General features: G+C 35.9%; 1 protein-coding gene across 8 annotated transcripts in view; it reads right to left on the bottom strand.

Annotated features, from left to right (window-relative positions):
• The window catches only part of SEPTIN9 (septin 9), a 2,307,078-nt gene that overhangs the window by 204,902 nt on the left and 2,079,488 nt on the right, over positions 1 to 22,688 (bottom strand). For all 8 annotated transcript variants that reach the window (XM_044085002.1, XM_044085005.1, XM_044085003.1 and 5 more), the window contains 3 exons: positions 20,173 to 20,301; positions 18,855 to 18,936; positions 12,643 to 12,780 (listed from right to left, as the gene is read on the bottom strand). In XM_044085002.1, coding sequence (XP_043940937.1) covers positions 12,643 to 12,780; positions 18,855 to 18,936; positions 20,173 to 20,301 — 349 coding nt within the window. The remainder of the gene's footprint in view (positions 1 to 12,642; positions 12,781 to 18,854; positions 18,937 to 20,172; positions 20,302 to 22,688) is intronic.

Raw genomic sequence — 22,688 nt, 5'->3', positions numbered from 1 at the left:
GGTTGCCTTCATTTTCTTCTTTCAGGGGACTGAGGTCTCCATATTGTCCGGTTTTCACAACTTTTTATCTGTGAGGAGGTTGATAAACCAATGGCAAACACTGCATTCATCACATCACTACACAATGAGGTTTCTTCCCAAAGCCCTCTATTCTAGAATATGGAAACAAAATACCCACAGACTTCTGTTTACATATTTATGCTCCCTCTGACCTACTTTCCCATAAATCACTCTGCTATAGTTCTGCACTTCTCTTTTACTTCAGTCTGTCATTTCTTTCAGTAGACACAAAAGGAACCTAAGAATCCCATGCTAGTCTACCCATTAAAATGCTCTGCCTTTTTTTTTTAACATTTATTATTGCACCATTTGTTATTCAAAACAAACACAGTCTTTAGTTCATCAAAACTTGTTTAATTTTTCCTCAGAAATACCTTTTGCCCTATTTAACTTTTACAGTGTAAGGTATGCAATATGCTGAGTGGAATGAGGTTAAACTGCAGATGCTTGAATTAAACTGACTGCGATCCTATTCCTTCCTGTTCCCATGTTTCACCTTCCTAGTAGACATTTCTCCTTTCTACTATGTACAAACTTTAACAAGACTATAATGAGAAAGAAAACTTACTTTTAACATTGCACAGAGCACACTTACAGGCTCACGCATTACTGATCGTAAAATGCTTCACTACTTGGTCTACTGACGATTAATATAAGCCTCATGCATCTCTACTAAATAATATAATTTATTCCAAGATCACTGCACATTGTTAATAAGGTTAATTTTATCTTGAAGAGACCTCCGGTGATTAAATAGGTTTGTATTTTTTTAAATAAGGTTATTAGCAGTACCGGATTCAACCTTGTAGTCAGAAAGTCTCTTTTCAACTTGCTAGTTGTCATCAGCTGTTTTTGTGTTACACTTTGTATTCTACCAACAAGTACTTATTCAAAATGCATCTGCTTCCTTCTGTTTTTATCAAATTTATATACCAGTCATATAGAGGAACCATCATTTTTCATTTTTGTAGGAAAAAATAATTTCAAATCATGAATTTGGACTGCCAGAGCATTAGGAAATCATGGGAGTTTCAGAAATGTGGAATTTTATGCCACTGCATTCATTTGCCCCAACCGGCATGTTTTCTCATATTTTACGCTTACTTATTTTGAGTGTTTTGCATGCATAGTCTGCTGTACTGTGTATAAACACAGCTGCCTAGTAATGGAAATTCAACTAAAAATCACAGGTATAGTGTCATGAAAATGGAATTTGGATTATGGTTCTCGAAATACTGAATGTCCCTAGTCATACATTTATCTAATTTCCATTTAACAATATACTGGTGGCAGTGTGAGCTTTAAAGTTATTACTCAACTCATACTTCAATGCTATTTCACATGTGATGTTGACTCAGTCCTAAGTCAGTGCCCACATCTTGTGTGGATTACTTGCTATAAAGTTGAACTGTGGCACCTAGAAAAAAATCTTCTGTTTCTTGAAGTATTAATGTTTATCTTCTTAGTTGCCATTATATTTCTATTCTACTCTACATTGACTCTCTTCAGGTTATTTCACTTTATTTTTGGTATTGTCTGGTACTTGCCCAGTAGCTCCTTTCTATGCCCACTGAACATTTACATTCCAAGGGTCAAAGCCAAGCACCTCTCAGCCAGGTTGATAGCCCCACAGCTTATTCCTTCCCTAGCTGAAGGACCCATCAGCCCATTCACTCCTCCAAAATGTGAGACATGGGTGACAATGAGTGGAATAGTCTGCTGTACCCAGCAGCCTCCCCTTCCCCAAATTTCCTATCCCAGCAGCACCTAGCACAAGCTGTACTAATGCTGCCTAACCACAGGATGCATGTGTGGTTCCAGAAACATGCCTTCTCAGTTACTACTGTTGTTCACATTGCTGACAAGTTATGCTTGTGCAGGAGTACATCTGCTTCTCCCACTAGGTGTCGCCCAAGAGGTAAGCCAGAGTTACCTCCCAGGACAGGGGGAGGGGGTCTATCAGAAGTCATTCACTCCTATTCTTATCTGCCCTTCTCCCTTCAGAACTCTGCTGATACATGAACACAGGTCCTCTGGGTCCAGTTACGCCTTTATCACTATGAGGGTGAGACTGGTTGTTTTATTTTTGCTGTCACTGTCATTTTAGGCTATAGTCGAAGTTCATTTTCTGTAGCTGTCACTTATTATTAGACATACTTTGTGTGTATCTGAATTTCTACTTTTTTACTTCTCTGTTTTATACGTTTACGTAATCAGCTTATGAAGATGCCCTGTTTGCATTAGAGGAGTCCTTAATCAGCTCTTCATCACATATGGGTACTTATCAACTTTTAAGATTTCACTTAAGTGCTCCTAGTAGAAAAAGAAAATATATACATTGGATACTTCTTATCATATTATAAACGTGTAAGTTCACATTGTCACAGTTATGTTTTAGAAAGGTGTTTTGCTACTTAAAGCCTTTTTTTCTTGGTAACTATAAATGAAGTGACACTTCAAGGTGTTTACTTAAGAATAGAGAATAAAATAATTTTTGCATATCTGGCCTGGTGATTTTTCCTGCAATAATCTCTTTGTGCTTGGTTTTTCGTGTTGTGGTTGTGTTTACTTTACCTTATCTGCCTTTTGTAGCTAGCAATTGAAGATTCTACAGGCCAATTATTTGCCAGATTTTGAAAAAACAGACCACTCGTGATACTTGGTTCAGGAGCAATTAACATTAATAGCTCTCAACTTCCAGTACTTCCTTGTATCCATGTTTTTCTGCAATTGTCAAGCAACTTGTTCCTAGGATGAAAAAAATGAAGTCTTGGTAAGTATTAACTGTTATGTTCACGTACTTTCTTTCTAGAGAGTGAGCATTACGCTATCATGCTTGGCTGTTTCTACGCTGCGTTTCATTTTACAACTTACAAAGTCACTATACAGTGATGCTTCTCTCATAAGAATAAAGGTTCATAGGTGGGTACTAAGCTATCAACCCAAGACTTATTTTAAGCCTAGCCGAGCTTACCCTAAATTTACCAAAATAATGCTGCCATGTCAATAACCCAAGAAACTAGCAGCAAACAAATAAATCCAAACCAGCCCAGAAGTTGAAAATGTTGCCCAGTAGGAAGGTAGCTGGAATAAAGGAGCTGAAAAGAGCAGCACTCAGCAATCAAACAATGTATGTATTTTATTTATATTTTCCCACATGTTCTTTGTCTTTTACATTTTGTGCATGTGGTTTTTAAAGAGAGTTTTTCTGACTTTAGCAATTAACTAAGGGCAAAACGTAACCATAGTAATTAATTGACTGCTGAGTGCTGAATTAACTTTGAGTGATAGGATTGGTTGTTTTAGTAATGAATTAAAGTATTTAAGTGCTGTTGCTGTTTGAATGAACTGTCTGATGAAGCAATGGTTACCACTGCGAAAGTGCTCACCATTTTGTATTAAAAAAGAAGATTTTACTTTGTCGTGGTTCCGCTTCTTTATTCCAGCTTCCTTCCTACTGGGCACCTGTGTATCAACAACCCAAGGAACTAGTCATCCAGAGGATCTTGATATTTCCTTTGACTTCAGAGAAATAGAAGCAAAAAAAGGACAGGACTAAGCACAGATCCCTCTGGGACTCCGCTAGTGACTGGCCTCTGTGGAGTTGAATTCCCCAAGCCTAACTTCTTATGTCCTATCATTGAGACAAATGGCTATCCATTATGTGACACATGGGTTTATACCTAATTCTGTAAATTTATCTACAATGCCCGAGTGAGGTATCATGTAAAATACCTTTTCTCAGGTTGAGGAAGGTGGTGTGCACTGTTTTGCCCTAGTTCATAGTTTCAGTGACCCTCTTGAAGACATCCAGTGGGTTAAAGCATGCATATCTCACTATTGTGACTGAAAACATTTTATAATATTAGCAAGTAAAGAACCTTGCCTTTGTCCTGACAATTTGTACTGTTCCCAAGTCAACTTGATACACAAACAGCAAACTCTTAAATCCACACAGTCAGCACAACCAAAGTAAGAAAGTATTACAAATCTGAATTACTTAAACACTGCTTTATAGCAAGTCTGTTCTTATCAAAGATTTAATCATATGCTAATATCAGCATTACAGTACACTCACAAGAAGTTTGCCACAATCCACAGTTCAGGTTCATCATTTTAGTAGGACAAAATATCATCACTTTTTATATATGATATTTTCTTATGACTAAAATTTGCTGTTAACAATGCATTTTTTTTCTATAACTTCTAACAGAACAGAAAACTATTTGCATAGGTTATACCACTAGGCATTCGCATTTATGTCATTTTTTTTCACCAGTACTAGCTTTAAAAGTATGTGATTCCTTAAAATAAGTGCACATACTGATGTTTCGCAATTCATTTATTTTTACATAAAATGCAGAGAACCGTTAAAGAGAGCACTTTGGATGGCCAAGACGGTAAAGATAATAAGACAAGGGGGATAAAAGCCTGGACAAAGTCATTACAACCATGTTACTTGTTTAGAACTATGTGCGCATGCACAGACACTCTCGCACACATACATGTACGGTTGCAGTTTATCAAATGTTACTTTTGTCAACAGAATGCAGAGTTTGTATGTTGTACACTGACACATTTGATTGCAGGGTTTTTCAAGCGCAGTTATGCCACTGGGCATGGGATTTGCTTTGTGTTAAGGTAAGTATTTTGTGTATCGGGAGTGGGAGCGTGTGTGTGATAGTTTACTGGTTAGAGCTAAAGTAAAGGCTATGTTAATATATAGTCTTTTGGTGGGGATGTGTATATTGTGTGTGTATGCTGTGTATCTGAATGTCTTGTGGAATGGTGCTGTTAGGGAAAGGGTTTTTCCTAAGGTAAAAGTGTAGGGTTGGGGGTTCAGGACAGGGTAAACGTTAACACACATAAGTAAGGTGGAGCATGGGGGGAGCCCTCCCCATCTTAATCATGTGCTAACATGAATCTTAATTGTAAAAAAGTTGAAAACATGGAGACACCGATGACGAAAACTAAGCTGGCTCAAATTATTAGTACTGACTAAAACTAAAGTAAAATGATTAGAACTCTGGGAAACCAGAAAAATAAATTATTCCTACAAAAATCTCAGTTCAATACAAATCATCCTTTGTGCGATTTATGCTCCAGCTGCTGCAGGCTATTGAAAAAATGAACAGCTAGTGCAAATTAATACTAAATTTGTGGACTTGGTAAGAAGAAATGACATTTGACTGTCAAGATTTAATAGCATCATATTCATCTATGCGAAACATCTTTAATGCAAAACATATAGAAATAATGTGTTCCTTCATGGCTTACCTGAAAAACATAATACTTCCAACCTATACAACACGGTTAGACCTTTTATTCCCACTGCCCAATGGAACACTTTTGGAATATTTGATTCCAATTTGCCAATGAAACCGAAATGAAAGAATCGATGCCTACTAAAAAAAAAGTGCATTCTATCCTGTGTACATCTGATACTAAACTTCACAGAATAAGTTACATTATCAATATTTTATTAAAGAGTTCAAATTTGCCAAGAAGTCCGACTGCATAAAGAAAGATACAAACTAACTTTTCCCCAGGATATGCCAGAGTAGAAATATGCATAATGTAATCTAGCACCTTACTGCAATAGTTTCTTAATAGGAAATGCATACAATTGTAGATCATTTCCACATGGAATAACTACAAATATAAATCTAATGATGTAAATGATGTCAAAGCAGTATCTGAGAAGTTGCTTCTTTTATTCATACCCGACTGAATTTCTGTGTGAAAAATCCAAGTAGTTTTTTTTTTTTTTTTTTTTTTTTTATTAAGGATTTTTGTGGAAGCAGTCCTGTTCTGTTAATTTCCCTTTGGATGTTATCTCACTGCTTTACTTATTCTTTAATTGGTTAACATTATTCTAAACATACTTTCTATACCTTAAATACTTACTTCTATGCCCACAGCTGACCACTGGCAGTAACAAATTACACTGATGGTATAACGTTTGCTTGATGACATCTCAATGCTTCATTTGGATCACTTCAAACTTTTCCTGAAGTGCATGAATGGCGGTCCCGCTAACTTTTTAATTTACTAAATCTACCTCATTTCACTTAATGTCTACGCTTGATTTTTCCTTTCCTTACATGTGGTAGTGGTGCTGCGGTAGCGTTGTTGACTCACAGTTAGACGTTGCCCTTCGATTCTCAGCTACAGCGTCTTCTGTGTGGCGACATGCGTGAATGGGCGTTCCTTCATTGAAGGTTGTGCGTTAGGCCCAGCAAGCCGGCACGTAAAAATCTACTGCCAATCATTAGCGGACCGGAGTTCCGCTGTGGCGACCCCTAACCGGGAAAAGCCGAAAGACAACAACAACAACATTTGCAGTGGTTATTACAAAACAGCATGAACTAGTAAACACCTGTTGCAACAGGCTGTGATCCAAATCCTTTTAAAGTGATGCCCATGATTTATTTAGCCATATTGCCATATTAATGAAACGGCCTACTATACTGAATTACATGAATGTAAAGCATGTTATGTACACACACTATTTTTTACATGTGCTACAGCATATGTCTACTACAGTAAACCCTCTGCCACTTGTCTGTAGTGAAACAATGTAGATGCACAATGCCACAGCTGCTTGAATGTTGCTTATTTTTATGATCCTTGTCCTAAAAGAAATTGTGTAAAGGCTTTACAAAGTCACTTGCAGTTTAAAAACATTTCCTATCTATTACTGCATTGTCTGCACTTGAAACAAGTGCACTAAAACAAGAAAAATATGAACATGAGAAGAGCATTTGCTATTGGTGCTGCTCTGGTTAAGTGCTCCGCTGTGTACTTTTATTCACTTTAAATGTGACTTTCTAATTTATCTTCACTACTTTAAAATGAGGAATGCTACAGATATATTGCCTACGTTAGTCCGACCCCAATGCTGCAGGATTGATTAAATGTAAGGGATTTATAGCTTTTCATTTGTCTGCATTGTCAGTTTACTGCACTTAATCGTGACAACTAAAGGTTAAAGTTTTTGAGTGCTGGTTGTCTTTGGTGCCACAAAGCTCGGTGTCAGTGCACTTCTAAATAAACATCCACTGCAGACTATGTTGGTAGCATGGAAATAATTCCAGATCATCTTTAGCTGTCACTGCCTGGCTGAAAAAACAGTTAATAGCAGGTATGCCCTTATGTTAATATTAATGTTGGCATACCTGTGTGGATGATTCACAGACAGCATTTTAAAAATGCAGTCTTGAAATGCTATCTATACAGGGGTTTTAATCAACCCCTAGCTCCCAGATAACATTAGATTTATCAGGTAAATGGTAACATTAGGAAGATAAATCTGTTATTTGTTATGACTACAGTCTACAGAAAAGTTTCCATCACCATCAAATTACCATCCCAACCTCCTGTTTACATTACACCTTTCCTGCCTCTTTACTTTTTCACACTTGAAATGTCTGCACTTGCATGTCTGCCCCAACCTCCAACTTTTTTTTTAATAATGTGATCATTTTGGCTTGAAAATTTAAATTCAAGGTAGGGAGATCTTAAAATTTCAAATATGAGTTTTGTTCAGTTATACGTTTTCACATTTACTACTTAAAAACTTGATTTCAGTGATGGATACTTCTAGCCAGTGCAGTACATAACATTTTTTGGATGGTGGACATAGACTGCAGATGTGTTTTAGCCTGGTATATAGTTAATTATTTATACTGTGCCTGTTTTCCCCTCTTCTAGAAGCATAGAAAATGTTAACCGAATTCCCTCCATCGAATTAGTGTTAGGTCTGGGGGTATTTGATTTGGTTAGCTTGGTATTTTATCAATACGTTTACTCATGTTGTGTAAAGCTATTACATTTGTTTCAGGACTGCTATAAAACATTGTATTAATACAATAAAAGCATATGCTTAAAAACAGTGGGATAATATTTTAAAAGGGTGGATTCACAAAATTGTAAAGAGCTGGCCAACATAAAATTTAAGCTGGTGTTGTTGTTTTCATCAAATAGTGAGACAATAACTCTAAGCTTCTCACAAGTCTAGACTGCAATGTTACTAGAGTTCCACTACAGGCAAATCTTATGTGAAATATAGAGCCCCATAAACTCCATTAGTGAAAATATTAGCTTTACAATCCTGTTTAGAAAATGAGGTGGTAGAAATACTTGAGCAAAAGCAAACATGACTGCAAAAGTTTACAAATGGGCACAAATACTAACTAAATGCCTATAAGGCACATTCAGGACTGTCAAACCACATTCCATTCTTTAAGGTAGAACAACTGCACTGTTTTTGATCTGGGTACTGTTAAAATTTTACTTCTAATAAATCATACAATGCCCTTGTATATGAGCCAGAGACTTCTGATCTGGAAACATTCTTAGATTACGTAAATACACCTCAGATGCCTACAGAAGGTGCACCTATGGATGGAAAGAAAAATTCTGGAGATAATACAAAACTTATATAATGTGCAGGTCCAAAGACATTTACTGCAATTTGTTTTAAGATGGATTACCACTGAACTCTCAAAAAACCCTTTTCATGAGTTCTTTCAAGCTGAGAACCACAAAAATGTCCTCAAAACTGCAAAACTGTAGCAAGAAGCTTCTACTAGCTCCTTAGTGCAGTTCCTAGTGACTAAATGCATTCATTTTGCTATTCACACTGTCAGCTTTGGCTGCTTAAATTAATGATGGAACTGCACTTGTTTCAAATCTGCAACTGAGTTGCCATTTGTGTCCCAACAGCTTATACCAAACACAGCTGCTACTTTCCCTCATACTAACACGACTGATATAACTTCATTTATATCTTACTCAGTCAAGAACCATTCTTCTCCCCAAGCTTCAGTCAGCTGTATTAAACAATACCAATATCCAGTTTCACTTAACACAGACTTAAAAAATCTTTGCCTGGATTTTGGTGAATAGGATAAGAGAGTTTTACTATTGCGTATTTCACCTTTTTAACCAGGTGTCATAAAAACAAGGCAGACTACTGACCAGATAACTTCAGACACCTGCTCCACCTTACAGGATGCCTTTTTAACTCTTTACTTGTTTTGGGATTCTGCCAATGTTTTAACAGAATTTTGAGTTTCTCTATCCTGTTTAGAAGACATTCATCTTTCCGGTTGCTGTTATTAAAGCAGCCCATTTATTACATACAGATTTGACTACTAGACTGTTGACTTATGGCATTTACGTAAAACATATAGCTATTAGAATGGGATAATGCAAGGCTGTCCTTTATCTCCATATTATTAAACTAAAGCCTCTCCTTCAATTAATAACTATCTAGTGCCAAAAAAATGAATAAACTTAGTAATTCCACCTACATCCTTCACACACAATATTAATATGTTTCAGATGCCAAACTAAGACTTCTGATACATTTTATCAGCTATAGAGCTCATCTCAAAGTTTTCAAATTATATTTTAATTATCCAGAAAACTACAGTGTTCCCTTTATACAATGATTACACTACACTAATACATCAGACCTTCACAATACAAACATTAAAACTAATTTTAATTGTGTAGGAATTACATTTAACCAGAACAATATGAACTACAATAGTAACAGCATTGCTAAATGCTGGTCTTTGTTGGAGTGTTAGCTGATTGAGGTGAAAGGCTCAAAGATTCTCTCTTATTTCAAAAACCTAAATCATTATTTAAACAGCTTTCTCAGATTATGCTTTTTAAATAACTTCTTCATGTGGATCCATCTTGAAAAAAATATAAGAAGGTGTACAATAATGGAAAATTCATATACATTTTAATGCAAGTCTAACAGATTATCTTACCAGAGACTACATCTCTTATAAATCTGGGAGGGGTTAAACTTCTAAACTGTTACTGGCATTTGTTTTACTTGCAGATCTTATAAACTTTTCTTTCTGCCCAAAGAGTCGAATATTTGGTTACCCACATGGCCAAAAGTATGGAGTAAAAGTGTACTTCCTACATAAATAAACTGGGGGGGGGGGGTGTCAACATTCAAGCTCAAGCTGAATAAATAATTATAAAATAACCAAATATTTCTGAAGCTTACTGAAGGAAGAAGCTGGGTTATTTGCTCTACATATCAATCTTAACCCACATATTTTAATACAGGGTAATATGAGTGACTGCCATGATTCCCCATTTAAGTCCTTTATAATAGCCAACTTTTTTATTCTAAGTTTTCAATCATAATCTAAAATGTGTGTTACTACCACTATTAGGATATGTGGCTAATACTACGGAGACCTCACCTTCTATGATTTTCAATATTATTAATTGCCATAAACTGAAATATTTGCATTCTGTAAAACGAATCAGTGCTATCTGCTAAACCAGAAACAATGTCCAATGGAGTCATACTAAATCTAACTTCTAAAGAGACTTCCTTCTGCATTTCCTGTTAGAAAGATCACAGTCCTACTCTTTCAAGAAAAATCTGTGGAGATACATTTGCAACTTTGTTATTCATGACACGCCTGTTAAAATGATATATATGCAATTCATAATGCATACGTCTAACACTTACAAAATGCTCAATTTCCTGACATTCTTCAAGCCTGTTCAGCTTCAAAACATTTAAATGCTGACATTATACACATCTTTAAATGTTGACATTATGTACATCTTTAAATGTTGACATTATGTACATCTTTTAGCACTGTTTACTCAATCTAAAAACAATACTACAGCTAGCACTGTGTGTATAGTAGACACAATAAAGAATATCATTACAGTTGTTATCACATTTGTGAAATTATCTGAATACACAATGGATCTCCCTTTAGGAGGTATTTCCTCTTGTCAAATCATCTACACTCAACTTCTACTCGCATTGTAGCATTACAAGAAGTTATTCATCTAGAAGTTGAACCTGGATCCCTTTACCTACTGTACTGCAAGATGCTATCCTATAACCGGAGTTTATTTGACTAGAGTCATGAATCTTTTTTTTTTAATTCAGCCAGCTATGAAGAGGCTGTATTCAGTAAAAAAAACTTTTGACGAAAAGCTGCAATGGACCACTGGACATATGCCTTTTATACGTAATACATGCCTGTCTCAAATCTCTCCTGGTACTTCTCTAGATGGTAGCACAGCTCTTGAAGCAAAAAGTGCATTCATGCTTAATCATATCAGTCACTTAATCAAAATGTTAATTACATTAAAAAAATGTGTTGGTACAATACACAACACTGTTACTGCAAAACTTTATGCAGAGAACCACTGCATACAGAAATGATGCTTTAGAATGAAGAAAACATGTTCAGCACTCATCACCAACTTAACACATCTAATTTAGGAGGGACCATTCTGGAGTAAAATGGACTGGTAGTAGCTTCACTCTGCAGCCTTACACTTTAGTCTTAACTCAATATACTGCTGAGCAACAGAGAAAATAAACCACCTGCACCTCGTAGCACTGCATACCACACTGTCCTCGCAGAGCACACCTTAATAAAAACTAGTACCTCATTAGCACTGTACATTCACACACACTGCACATATAGCGCCTCTCAGAACCTTGGGGTAATGTAAAAGGGTTCTCTTACATATCTAGGCTTATACTAATTCTTCAACATTTCCTTTATATTTGGCAAGACAAAATGCTGCTATCCCTTATCCCTTCTCTCCATTCAAAAGATAGTTAAAGAAAGTGTATGTGTGTGTGTATACATATATATATATATATATATATATATATATATATATATATATATATATATATATATACATACACATATATATACACATATATACATATACATATATATATATATATATATATATATATATATATATATATATATATATATACATATATATATATATACATATATATATATATACATATATATATATATATACATATATATATATATATATATATATATATATATACACACACATATATATATATATATATACATACACACATTTATTTGTGTGTGTGTGCGTAAATATATATATATATATATATATATATATATATATATATATATATGTGTGTGTGTGTATAAAAATAAAACATACACACATTTTTTACATATGCATAGACATGTATACATCTATGGATGGCCATGCATTTACATAAATGCAGTCTGACACCCGTTTAATTGACTTTTGGCTGACAGGTGTGAGATCAACAATCCCCAGGTAGGAAAATATTCCCTTCAACCAGGAACAGTACAATATCGGGAGTAGTATATATCGTTAGTATATATAACTTTGCTCCCCTCTTGCAAAAATAAACAATGTTATTTGTTTTATTTTTTTTTTTTTTGTCTGCTTGAAGATTGCATGTGCAGAGTTTTTCAATGCAATGGTGATGCGTCAATGTTCAGTTTGTTGCCCTTTTGTGGTTGATGTTTTGGATGTCAATATATGGGCTGCTCAACAAAAGTGAGTAGACCCATGTCTATATATATGAAATCACTTATTAAATTACAGTGTAAAAATAGCAACAGATGAATGCTCCCCGCCTGTGAAGAATACACATGAGCTGCTACTAAAATACAGTGGGGGTATATACCCTTGCAGCTCTGGACTCAAAATTATTTGTTTTAAGATCCATATATAAACTTCATTTATACATACGAGTGTCCAGTTGGCGGAATGAAATAAATACAGCAGTGAACCCGTGTGTCTGGAATTCTCTTCTTCCTGTTAATGTTGATCTCTTCTTGAAGGTATGTCTCATACTGGTGATTGATGAACTCCATAATTGGCTGCCAGCTGCAAAAGGAAAGAAAAATGAACATGCTTGAAATCAAGCTTGATGAACTAGTAAGATTTCAGAGCCTTTGAGCCATGCTTCAGAAACACATGTAGACTGTAAGCCAAATTTACCATAGCATGCAGTGACTCAAGTCTGCACAAAATCATAGCCATTAACAACGCTTAACGAGCATTATAGAACTTGTATGCTGAACATCTAAAGTTAGAGGGAGTACCATTAGAGAGAAGACACAATGCACTCGTTTCACACTTTACCAAAGTTCATTATTTAACAAAGTTTAGTAAAGGAGCTAAATTAAACACAATTATAGATATAATACCCCTCCAAAACAAGCCCATGCATTAGAAAAACTGTGTAGTTTCAAAATTACACTATATGCAAAGAGCTATATCACATACATCTTTTTAGATTTAGTCCATTTAAATTTTGCACAGATATATACAACAGCCCAGTGATTCAAGTATAAATACAGAAGTCCAAATTCCAAACTTTACCATCTGCTGTCAGAACAAAGGCTCACTTAACAGCATTCCTTAAAGCCCAAATCACAAGCAGCCATGTAATTCATTACAGATGGCAACGTCTTTCCCTGAAATGTAGCACACTGCAACAACGGCTCTCAAAAAGAAACCAGATGCATGTAAATTTCAGACACCATTCAGAAAACAATACTGATCTCTTATTGGCAAACAAATTATTACAATGGACTGCTATAAAAACTTATGTACCATCCATGTCAAAGATTACTTTGCATTCTTGTTAAAAATAAGAAAACAGGATTTAAGCTGGTATGATCCAGTGAAGCTCTGACAAGGGCCAAAGTGATCACCTGCTGTTTCAATTTAGTAAACCATGGTTTAAACAAGAATTTGAAGAAGTGTTAGTAGAATTTAAGTGATGCATACTTGACAAATGAATTAAAGGACTCAACATAGCAGATTTTAAAATTTTCCAAATATCATGAGGGGAATATAATGATCAGATATGGACAACACTTGGCGGAAAAAGCTGAACAAGAATTGAACATAATTTAAAAGTGAAGAAGGATAAATCATGGTAAATATGAAAAATGTTTTTTCACTGAAATGATTGTGGTTACATGAAAATGCTGCATAAAATACTGTCAGCCTCATAAAAGTATGAGAGAAATCAAGGTCAATATGAAGCTATGTAGGACAGGAGTAAATTTTTATGATCCTCTTTTTTGGCCTCTGTTCCTAAATAACATTGTGTCCCTACCAGACATATCAAGCATTTTGTGTGTCTCATAACTTCACACTAATACGTCACTAAAGGAAAGCAACATCTTAAGATTATAATCATCATTTAGCATGGTTTAGAAGATTATGTTTGTATAACCCTAAAAACCCCATTGGCTGAATGTATGGCGGAATGCCCACAATGCTAATCTCAGTGGAAGTGTTCACACACACACACACACACACACACACACACACACACACACACACACACACACACACACACACTCTTGCAATTTATCATCTCCAGCAAGAGTGCATGCGGAGTCTTTGATGGACTCATTCCCCCCTCAGTCAACAGCTGCAGAGGCTGCCTAACTTGCCCCTCTATCAGGAGGGCCTCCCTGCAGTGGGGCTAAGCTATCTTGCCCTGGGATAGGCAAGTTAATAGCAGTCACTCACTCCCATCCTTCTCCAGGCATCTCCTCCAGAGCTCAGTTGGCAATACGGGGTGGAGTACAGGCTCCATTTATCTATGGCATAGAGCTAGTTCCAATGAGGCAACTCTAGCACAGATTACATTACAATGAGAATTACTTCATGGAGTGGTTAAAGGGAAGACTAGGTAAACTAACATAGCCATTATCCACGGTTATTGTTTCTACTCCAGATCATTCACCCAATGTGTCAAAGTACAGAGGATTTCAATTTTGTTAGTTTGCTGCTGATTTTTTTCACTTGATGACTATCAAATTACCTGGATTTATACATGTAATTATCCTCACTGTGGGCCCAAAGGAAACAGTGAGTTAGTGCAAATACCTTAATTAAAATATAGGAAACGTGTTACATGAGACATGCCTAAAGAAAATATAGTACAATTAAAAAATTAAGAGTTAAAAATCCCACGATGGAAGACATTAACTTTGGAGACCACTAAAGGAAGAGCACTATAAAGTCTAGACAGGAGTTACAGAAGAATAACAAGTAAACAAGCCAGCAAGGAAGAGACATCAAATGTTGGAATCACTAATAGAAGTAGATCTACCTTATAAACAAGTATCATAGGGATCACAAACATGTTCCAACAACCATTTAGACAAGGGTATCATCTATGGGATTCTGCAAGAGATGTCATTAACTATAAATGCCAGGAGATGGGCATTAACTGTGAAAACATTTACAGATACCATATACTCCAGGAGCTAGTGGCAGAGGAAACTCCACCTCAAGCAATCATGACGGAAGCTCATTTACCATGGAAATCTGATCATACATGGATAACAAACAAAAAAAAAAAAAAAAAAAAGAGCATCATCCCTGAAAATCAATGACAGAAAGCCTTTAACAAGAAGGGCAATGAAGGATATTTTTACATAATCGATGCAATGACAATAATGATTAATAAATCTGATCTGTGACAGACCTTTAACATGGGAAGCAAACAGCATAAACTAACTTTAAAAACAAGTAAGCAGAGTGGGTTTTCCAAGATGTAGACATCACTTGTAAGAGGAAGACAGAAGGATTTTAGCTATGCTAAATAAAATACCAGAACATGAGGAAGAACACAAGAACACCGTAAATTTTTCAAAAATAATCAAATGATTTTTGCAAGGCTAAAGAAAATAAAACTACATTTTGCCAAATCCCAAATAAACTTTTATATCCAATAGGCCAAAAAAATAAAATCTGCAGACAACATAGATAGCACCTAGGACAGGTCCAATACTGTTATGCATCCTTGTCTCCTTCATTAGTCTTAATCCTGCAAGCAAAGAAGCTACAACTTGTAGATGCCACTAGCAGGACAGCAATTTGAGAAACACATCAAGGCATCATATATCTCACCACTAGCCAAACTTTTTCAGAGTAGTGGGTCTTTTCCACTGCTCGAAGTGATCCCAGCAGTAAATGTGGTGGTATTAGACTGGTAAAGAAATGATAAAATACAAGTGGCAACTAGCAGAAACATGGTCCATAATAAAAACATGGATTTGAATCCAAGCATGGCAACAGTATATGTGGACTGGGAAATATGCAACCATCTTGAAAATTTGTAGTATGAAAAATCATGGAAATCAGTTTTAAGATTAAATGCATAAACAAGGATGAAGCAATTTCTTCTCTACCCATCTAACTAGAAGCAAGTCAGGGTAAAATAATAATTACTTAAAGTGGGCAAAGGGAACGTTTCTTGCATGCATGGTTTAGCAAAACAAAGCTTTTCACCGCCACCTACAAAAAAAAAATGGTTGTGACAGATTTTCAACAGTTTGTATAAGTAACATTGGGACTACAAATTCCGCAATTCTGACATTCAAATATTAGCAACAAATCTTCTAGGCATACAAAATTTAAGTAGAGACTCACGTTTTTTGGGGTACTGAAGAAAATGCTATCTTAAGGGATGTTTAGGAAAAATTGTCACAGAAGAGTAAAGCCTTTGTCATTGGTTCAACCCCAGCAAACATATTAAAGCAAAGTAAAAAATGAAGAAACAAATCGAGAGCATTCTAATTTAAATACTATAGGTGGACGTATAGTCATTCCAAGAATTCCTCTTTATCATCACCCTGATTTTCAGTCATGGATTTCAAATTATGTTGATCTCAGTGTGCGCAAGTCAGACATTTAATATTTCAGCTGTTTTAACACCTGATGCAAAGTTTTTGTTTGATGTCAGGCTTTTTGCACCAAATGGAGATTCTACAAACTAAGTCATTAACCTGAGGTGCAGCAAGGTTAGTTGGCACCCCTAAGCACCACAGACCTAATTAAAGTGGAGGGAAAAAAAAAAACAAAAAAAAAAACAAACCTATTCTGAGAATTGATTATCCCCAAAAGATCACCTTCAGCAAACAATGGTTATATTCTTATGTAACAACTCTTTCCTCTTTGTTGTCTTTTTGTATCAAGTCATCCAAAATGAAATTAGTCTACTAGGCAGAAAAAAATGCCCACGCTGATTTTTCAAGTTTATTACAAAAATAGTACACACTTTAGTCCATGAAACGCACAAAATGATGCAGACTTCAGACCGTCTCATTATTAAAACAGTATAAACACACAATCACATAACTCTACCAAACACATTTCAAGCCGAAATGTTTTACTAAAATAGCCATGGTATACAATACTTATGTTCCTTTTTTAGTTGCCATTTAAAATTAAACACACCAGTTTACAACAGACTGTTAATAAGAATTTAAAATGATTTGCCCTTTGTACTCGTAATCAGGTACATCATCTCTACTTCCACCTCTAATACTTTCTGACGTGATTCAGCACAGCAATTGTAAACCAAACTGCTGCCTTTCCTTTTATGTCTAAATAGGGGTAATAGTCACACCTTCTTGTTATATTGCATGTTCACACTTTCTTATTTTAAGTTTCCTGTTGGTCTTGCCCAGAAAGTGACTTGCAGGTTACACATACTAACATGTAAACTACATACTCTGAATTGCAATTATACATCCTAGTAGTACATATGCCCCAAGTGTACTGCAATTATAAACATTTACTCTTTCTTTTAAAATATCTGCATGTTACATTAATAACATTTGAAGGTGCCTCTTTCGTTACAGCCAGCCATCCTAATGATATTATTTTTGAACTCAAAAGATGATACCTTCTGTTAGTAAGCTTCAGGTGAAGACCTCACCCTCTGGTATTTGAACATTGGTGACATTTATTATTTTCTGTTTATCCTAGATGCCATTTTTGATGCCAACACTTTCAATGATACAGGACAAACTTGTGCAGTGCTTCAAACGAACATACTTTTTTTTTTCTGTCAGATCCCTTCAGCAGTACTGGAACAGGTTTATAAAACCCAGTGGGTAACCTCTACTAACAAACTTCTCTGTCAAATCATCTTCTATCTTTCTCCTTATTCAGAAATTATTGCTCTTTGTTTACAAATGTTTTACAGTACTGCTCTTCAAATATAGTAGGGGCATATTCCTGGAATGCTGCAGTGAATTACTATGCTCAATTTTACAACTAAAAGACAATTCCAGTTTGTCATCATCTTCATTTTATAAATGAAGGAGCACAAAACACAGCACATTGTAAATCATAGAGGAATTAATATACTTCACAAAAAATAATTAATTATATCTCTGCACCACCCCATAAAAGAAACATGTCATGAACAAAATGGCCATAATACTTTACAGTTAAAAAATAACTGGTATACAAAATGTATTTTCCTCAGCAAGCCATCACCCTGTTTTCAAAATTCAGAGGAATAGTTAACTCCCATGGATGTCCCCATAATTTCCTTATAAAATTATTTTTTAAATGCAAAACAACTGGACCTCTCAAATAATCAATGCAATTATGGTGACCACAGAAAGGAAAAACAGCAAGGTGCTGGAAGGTATCCAGAGGAAAGCTACCACAAATATATGTGGGATGAATGGGAACTGCAGTGGTCTGTTCTTACTTGAGAGCAGCGGGGACAAGATATTGGTACACAAGATCAAGTAAGGGAGATCAAAAGGTAGAAACTCCAAGGCGGGAATTGTCAGCAGATTCCCGGGAGTATATTTGCTTATTCTCCAAAGACATTTTTTTTTTTTAAAACACAGAAGGTTGCAGACCCAGAATGAGTTACTGAAATGGGTGATAGAGAGGGAATCCACAGGGGCATTCAAGTGAGCTTGTGAGAGGTAGAAAGGGATTACTAGGGATGGTAGTATCGGAGGGCAAGGGGAATGCTAAATGCACTTAAAAGGTATTTAAAAAGTACCTATCCAATGTCTGCTGTTTTAAGACTTGGATATATCTGTTACAAATAGAATGAAAACATGTGCATCACATTTCAGTACTGCTTCAAGAACAATCGATAAGTTCTCTTGACTCACCATTCTTCATTGTTAATGTGGTCTCCAAAGCCTGGGGTATCAATGACTGTAAGTTTCATGCAAACGCCTTTCTCTTCAATGTCTAAAGAGAAATAACGGAGCATTACATTTATGCAAAGTGAAAGACATGAAGTTCTGACATTACAAAGCTATAGCAATGCTTATCCATAGACCAAGACATGAAAAACGATTTTTCTTCTAACAGAGCTAAACATTCCTATACATTTAATATTCAGTATCTATGGAAAGCAGAGCACTGTAGCACATCAACAGCAGTAATACATCACGTGTAACAGTCTTAAAACTATGTAATGGCAACAGCTCGCATCAAGTACGACTTGGAAGAGGTTTATTCACAGCCACTAGCTCTTCTCAAACACTAAACACTGCCTAAAACCATTTTCAAAATCCTTTTATGCAAAATACGACAGGACAAAACTACTAAAAAAAAACCTTGGTGTATGGAAGCGAAAAGACTACGGATTATAACTGTGCTTTACATTTCTATAAATACATACATCTTTATTTCTTTCTCACTCTCTCTGTCTCTTTCTTGCTTTATAGGTGTGTTTGTGGTGAATATAGAGTCTCTTGTTTGGCTGCCTCTAATTGGTAAAAACATTATGAAAGCATAATGCTTACAATGCTGAAAGCTTAATAGTGATTGCCATATAATCTGCAATAAGTCCAAAGCTGGTGTTTACTGGAGCATTCCTAGACCCTCTTACTAATGAATCTGGAGTTACTGCAACGTGTTTATTCATACACACAGATCAAAGTACTGTGAATACAGGGAGAAGAAGCCTCCCTTCTACAAAATCCTTTTTTTCCTATTTTACCAAGTTTCACAATTCAGTGTTATGCAGCTGGAATATTAATTTTGTGATGTATCAGGAGATTACACATTTGTTCCTTTTTACAGCAATTTAAATAATTAATACAGGGTTATATAACATTTCCCCACATCGCTAGTTACATCACATTAACCTTTTTTCAGAACTGTCACTCAGTACTGTTTATACATGGACCATTGTTTTTTAATTTGAGGTTTTCAACACGCATTCCACATGAGCCTGGACATGTGTTAGTTCCAGCCTAGTCAATATCTGCTCTGTGCATTGGCAAGAGTATCACTACATCAGTCCCCACATGATAAAGTACACATGCGCACAGTGATAAACAAATCCATAACAGCAAGCAACAACAAACTGTTGACTTACCTAACACAACAGCCAGAACAGCTATTGCTACTTACAAAATCTTGTATAAAAAAATTGGAGCTACTTGTTAGACTGGCATACAACAGCAAAGTGCTTACCGTGTGTTATAGTCTTAATTTCAATTGTTTTGGGAATCCGTTCTTCTGAAAATCCCTGTACTGATTTGCGGCTTACTTTTGATTTAAATAAGGTGTTCATTAACGTTGATTTTCCCAATCCACTCTGACCTGGAAAACATTAATTTTTACATAATTTGATTGCAAGATACTTTAAACAAACTGCAATATTAAGTTTATTAAGTTCTAAAATAAAGTAAAGCATGTATTACTTTAAATAAAAGTAAAGACTGTAATATGTACAACTGAAAACAAGGAATTAGAAGTAAACAATCATGACAAGCACTCCAATAGGTAATGGGTAATGCTGATATCACTTGATAGAAATGTTAAGGATGATCAATTACTTATCATTTAAAGAATGATTAGAACAAAATGTGCATATATAACTTTTTCTTTATTTGATGCTGTACTCTGGTCAACAGTGCAACTTTCAGGCAAATCAATCGACCAATTTTATACACTAACACAACAACCATCATCACACCTCATAGCAAGTACATCTTCATTTCAGTTGCACCATTTCCTATGTGGAGTATGCATCTCCTCCTTGTGTTCATGTGGGTTTTCTCCAGGTATTCTGGTGGTGACCCACACCCCAAAGACATGCAGTAGGTAGACTGAAGATCGACTTACTTATGGGTGACAGTATGAAATGGAAGAAAGTGCCAACAGTATAATTCTGTTCTGTATTTGTCTCCAGCTCTGTGCATGGCACTGGTTGCTCAAAGGTTTGTGACAGGAGTGGAATGTTACTTGTCAGCACTGGATGTACAGATATCTAGGGAGTACAACAGTGTGAAATGCTAATGCATTCTTTTTGACAGGTAAGAATGCTCATGAGAAGGTATCCTTGTCTACCTAATGTCTTCAGCTTGCAGCTATGGGGTATGTTCGAAATTAGCATACACACTCTACTCTACCTTAAAGCATGTTTACCATGCTGTATTCTGTAGTAATGGTGAAATCCAGATAAGATGATCAGCTTTTTATGGACATGTATGCTTATTCTGACCATTATTTGGTCCCCACGGATCTGCTGATCGTATGGCCAGTAGCTGCATTCAGAGACGCACTTTTCTGCTTTTAGAACAACATACGACTGTGCAGCATAGTAATCATTCAAGCAGCCTTAGACGTATTTTCTACTTGCAGATTAAATATCCCTTAGCAGGCTGCACAATGCTAGCAGACGGATAGCTCCTCAGGCAGTACTGCCCTGCAGTTCAAAAGGGGAAGGTCCTCAAGAGTCCAGTCACCAGGTGAGATTCATTACTGAGGAATACACCATGGCAAGCTCCCTCAACCTCCCACCGTAGGGGTAATGAGTTAGTTGGCAATGATTTTTCTCACTTATCCTTATCCACCTAGCTCCTACAGAACATGGACCACTATTCAAACTTAAATCAGCTGGGTTGTGGTCAACACTATCTCCCTCTATCAGCTCTTTTAGGGTGATTATTGCTTACAAAGGATGTACTGCCATCCATGTGTATATGCATATTTATATCATATAGTAAAGTTTTACTGTACACAAAACTATATCAAAAGGCAGGTTTATTTTCAGAAAGAAATGAAACTACAGCCCAGATAGCAGACAACCATCCAAACATGACTTCAGACAGAAAACCTTTTAATTAAACAAGGTAAGTGCTTTCACGTCAATGTGACACTTCATTCAGCAGAATCTAAAAACAGCATTTATAAACAAAACAAACATCGCTCGTTCAATCAATGAATGAATCAAATAAAACACTCAGTGATAAGCACCTAGACTTCAATAACAATAACTCTTATCAGCTTGTAATAAGGTGAACCACCTCATTTCAGCTCAAGTCTTATTTGTTATATGTCCCCCTTGCAAGTCATCAAATATAGTCCGTAGCGCAGAAAATCTCAATGTATGTGTGCTACCATAAATATCAATATGTTTCGCTAAAGCATTTTCAAGGCCGCTTCTCCCAATAAAATATAGATTCTGCAAAATTTGCTCTCTAAATGAACGCTTACCTCATTTATTTAAAAAGTTTTCTGTCTGAAGTTGTGTTTGTCTGGTTCTCATTGTCCACATTGTTTTCTTGCCTATTGGATGGGCCTTTACCCATGGTATATACTTCCCTTGATCTCTAATCAAATAAGATTTCCAATACATACACTAATTTTTATGCAAGGTTATAGTCTTTTGATTTTACTGCAAAGACTCGGTGCCACAAAATCCATCTAGCAACAGGCAGCAAAAATGGAATTGTAGCTGTAGGCCTTATGATGCCCAACTTTCAGCTGCACAAAAAACATTTGCCTAAACTTGCTTCAGGTTGCATCCACAACAAGTCCTAAATTGGATAATGCAGATCCAGAAAAACAAAACCTGGCTCTGTCACACAAACCTCCAAATGAGAAAGCATCTTCCTATCCAACGCCTTCCATGTTACATCCTTTTATACAATTGTCATCTGGAGATTGGTGTCCTGTCAGGAGCTTTCTCCTGGCTAATTTTC

Source organism: Protopterus annectens, chromosome 10.part0 (assembly GCF_019279795.1).
Source record: "Protopterus annectens isolate FY-2018-M chromosome 10.part0, PAN1.0, whole genome shotgun sequence".
NCBI classification, from domain to species: Eukaryota; Metazoa; Chordata; order Ceratodontiformes; family Protopteridae; genus Protopterus; species Protopterus annectens.
Note: the sequence above shows the minus strand (reverse complement) of the source record. Positions and strands in the feature narration are given on the sequence as shown.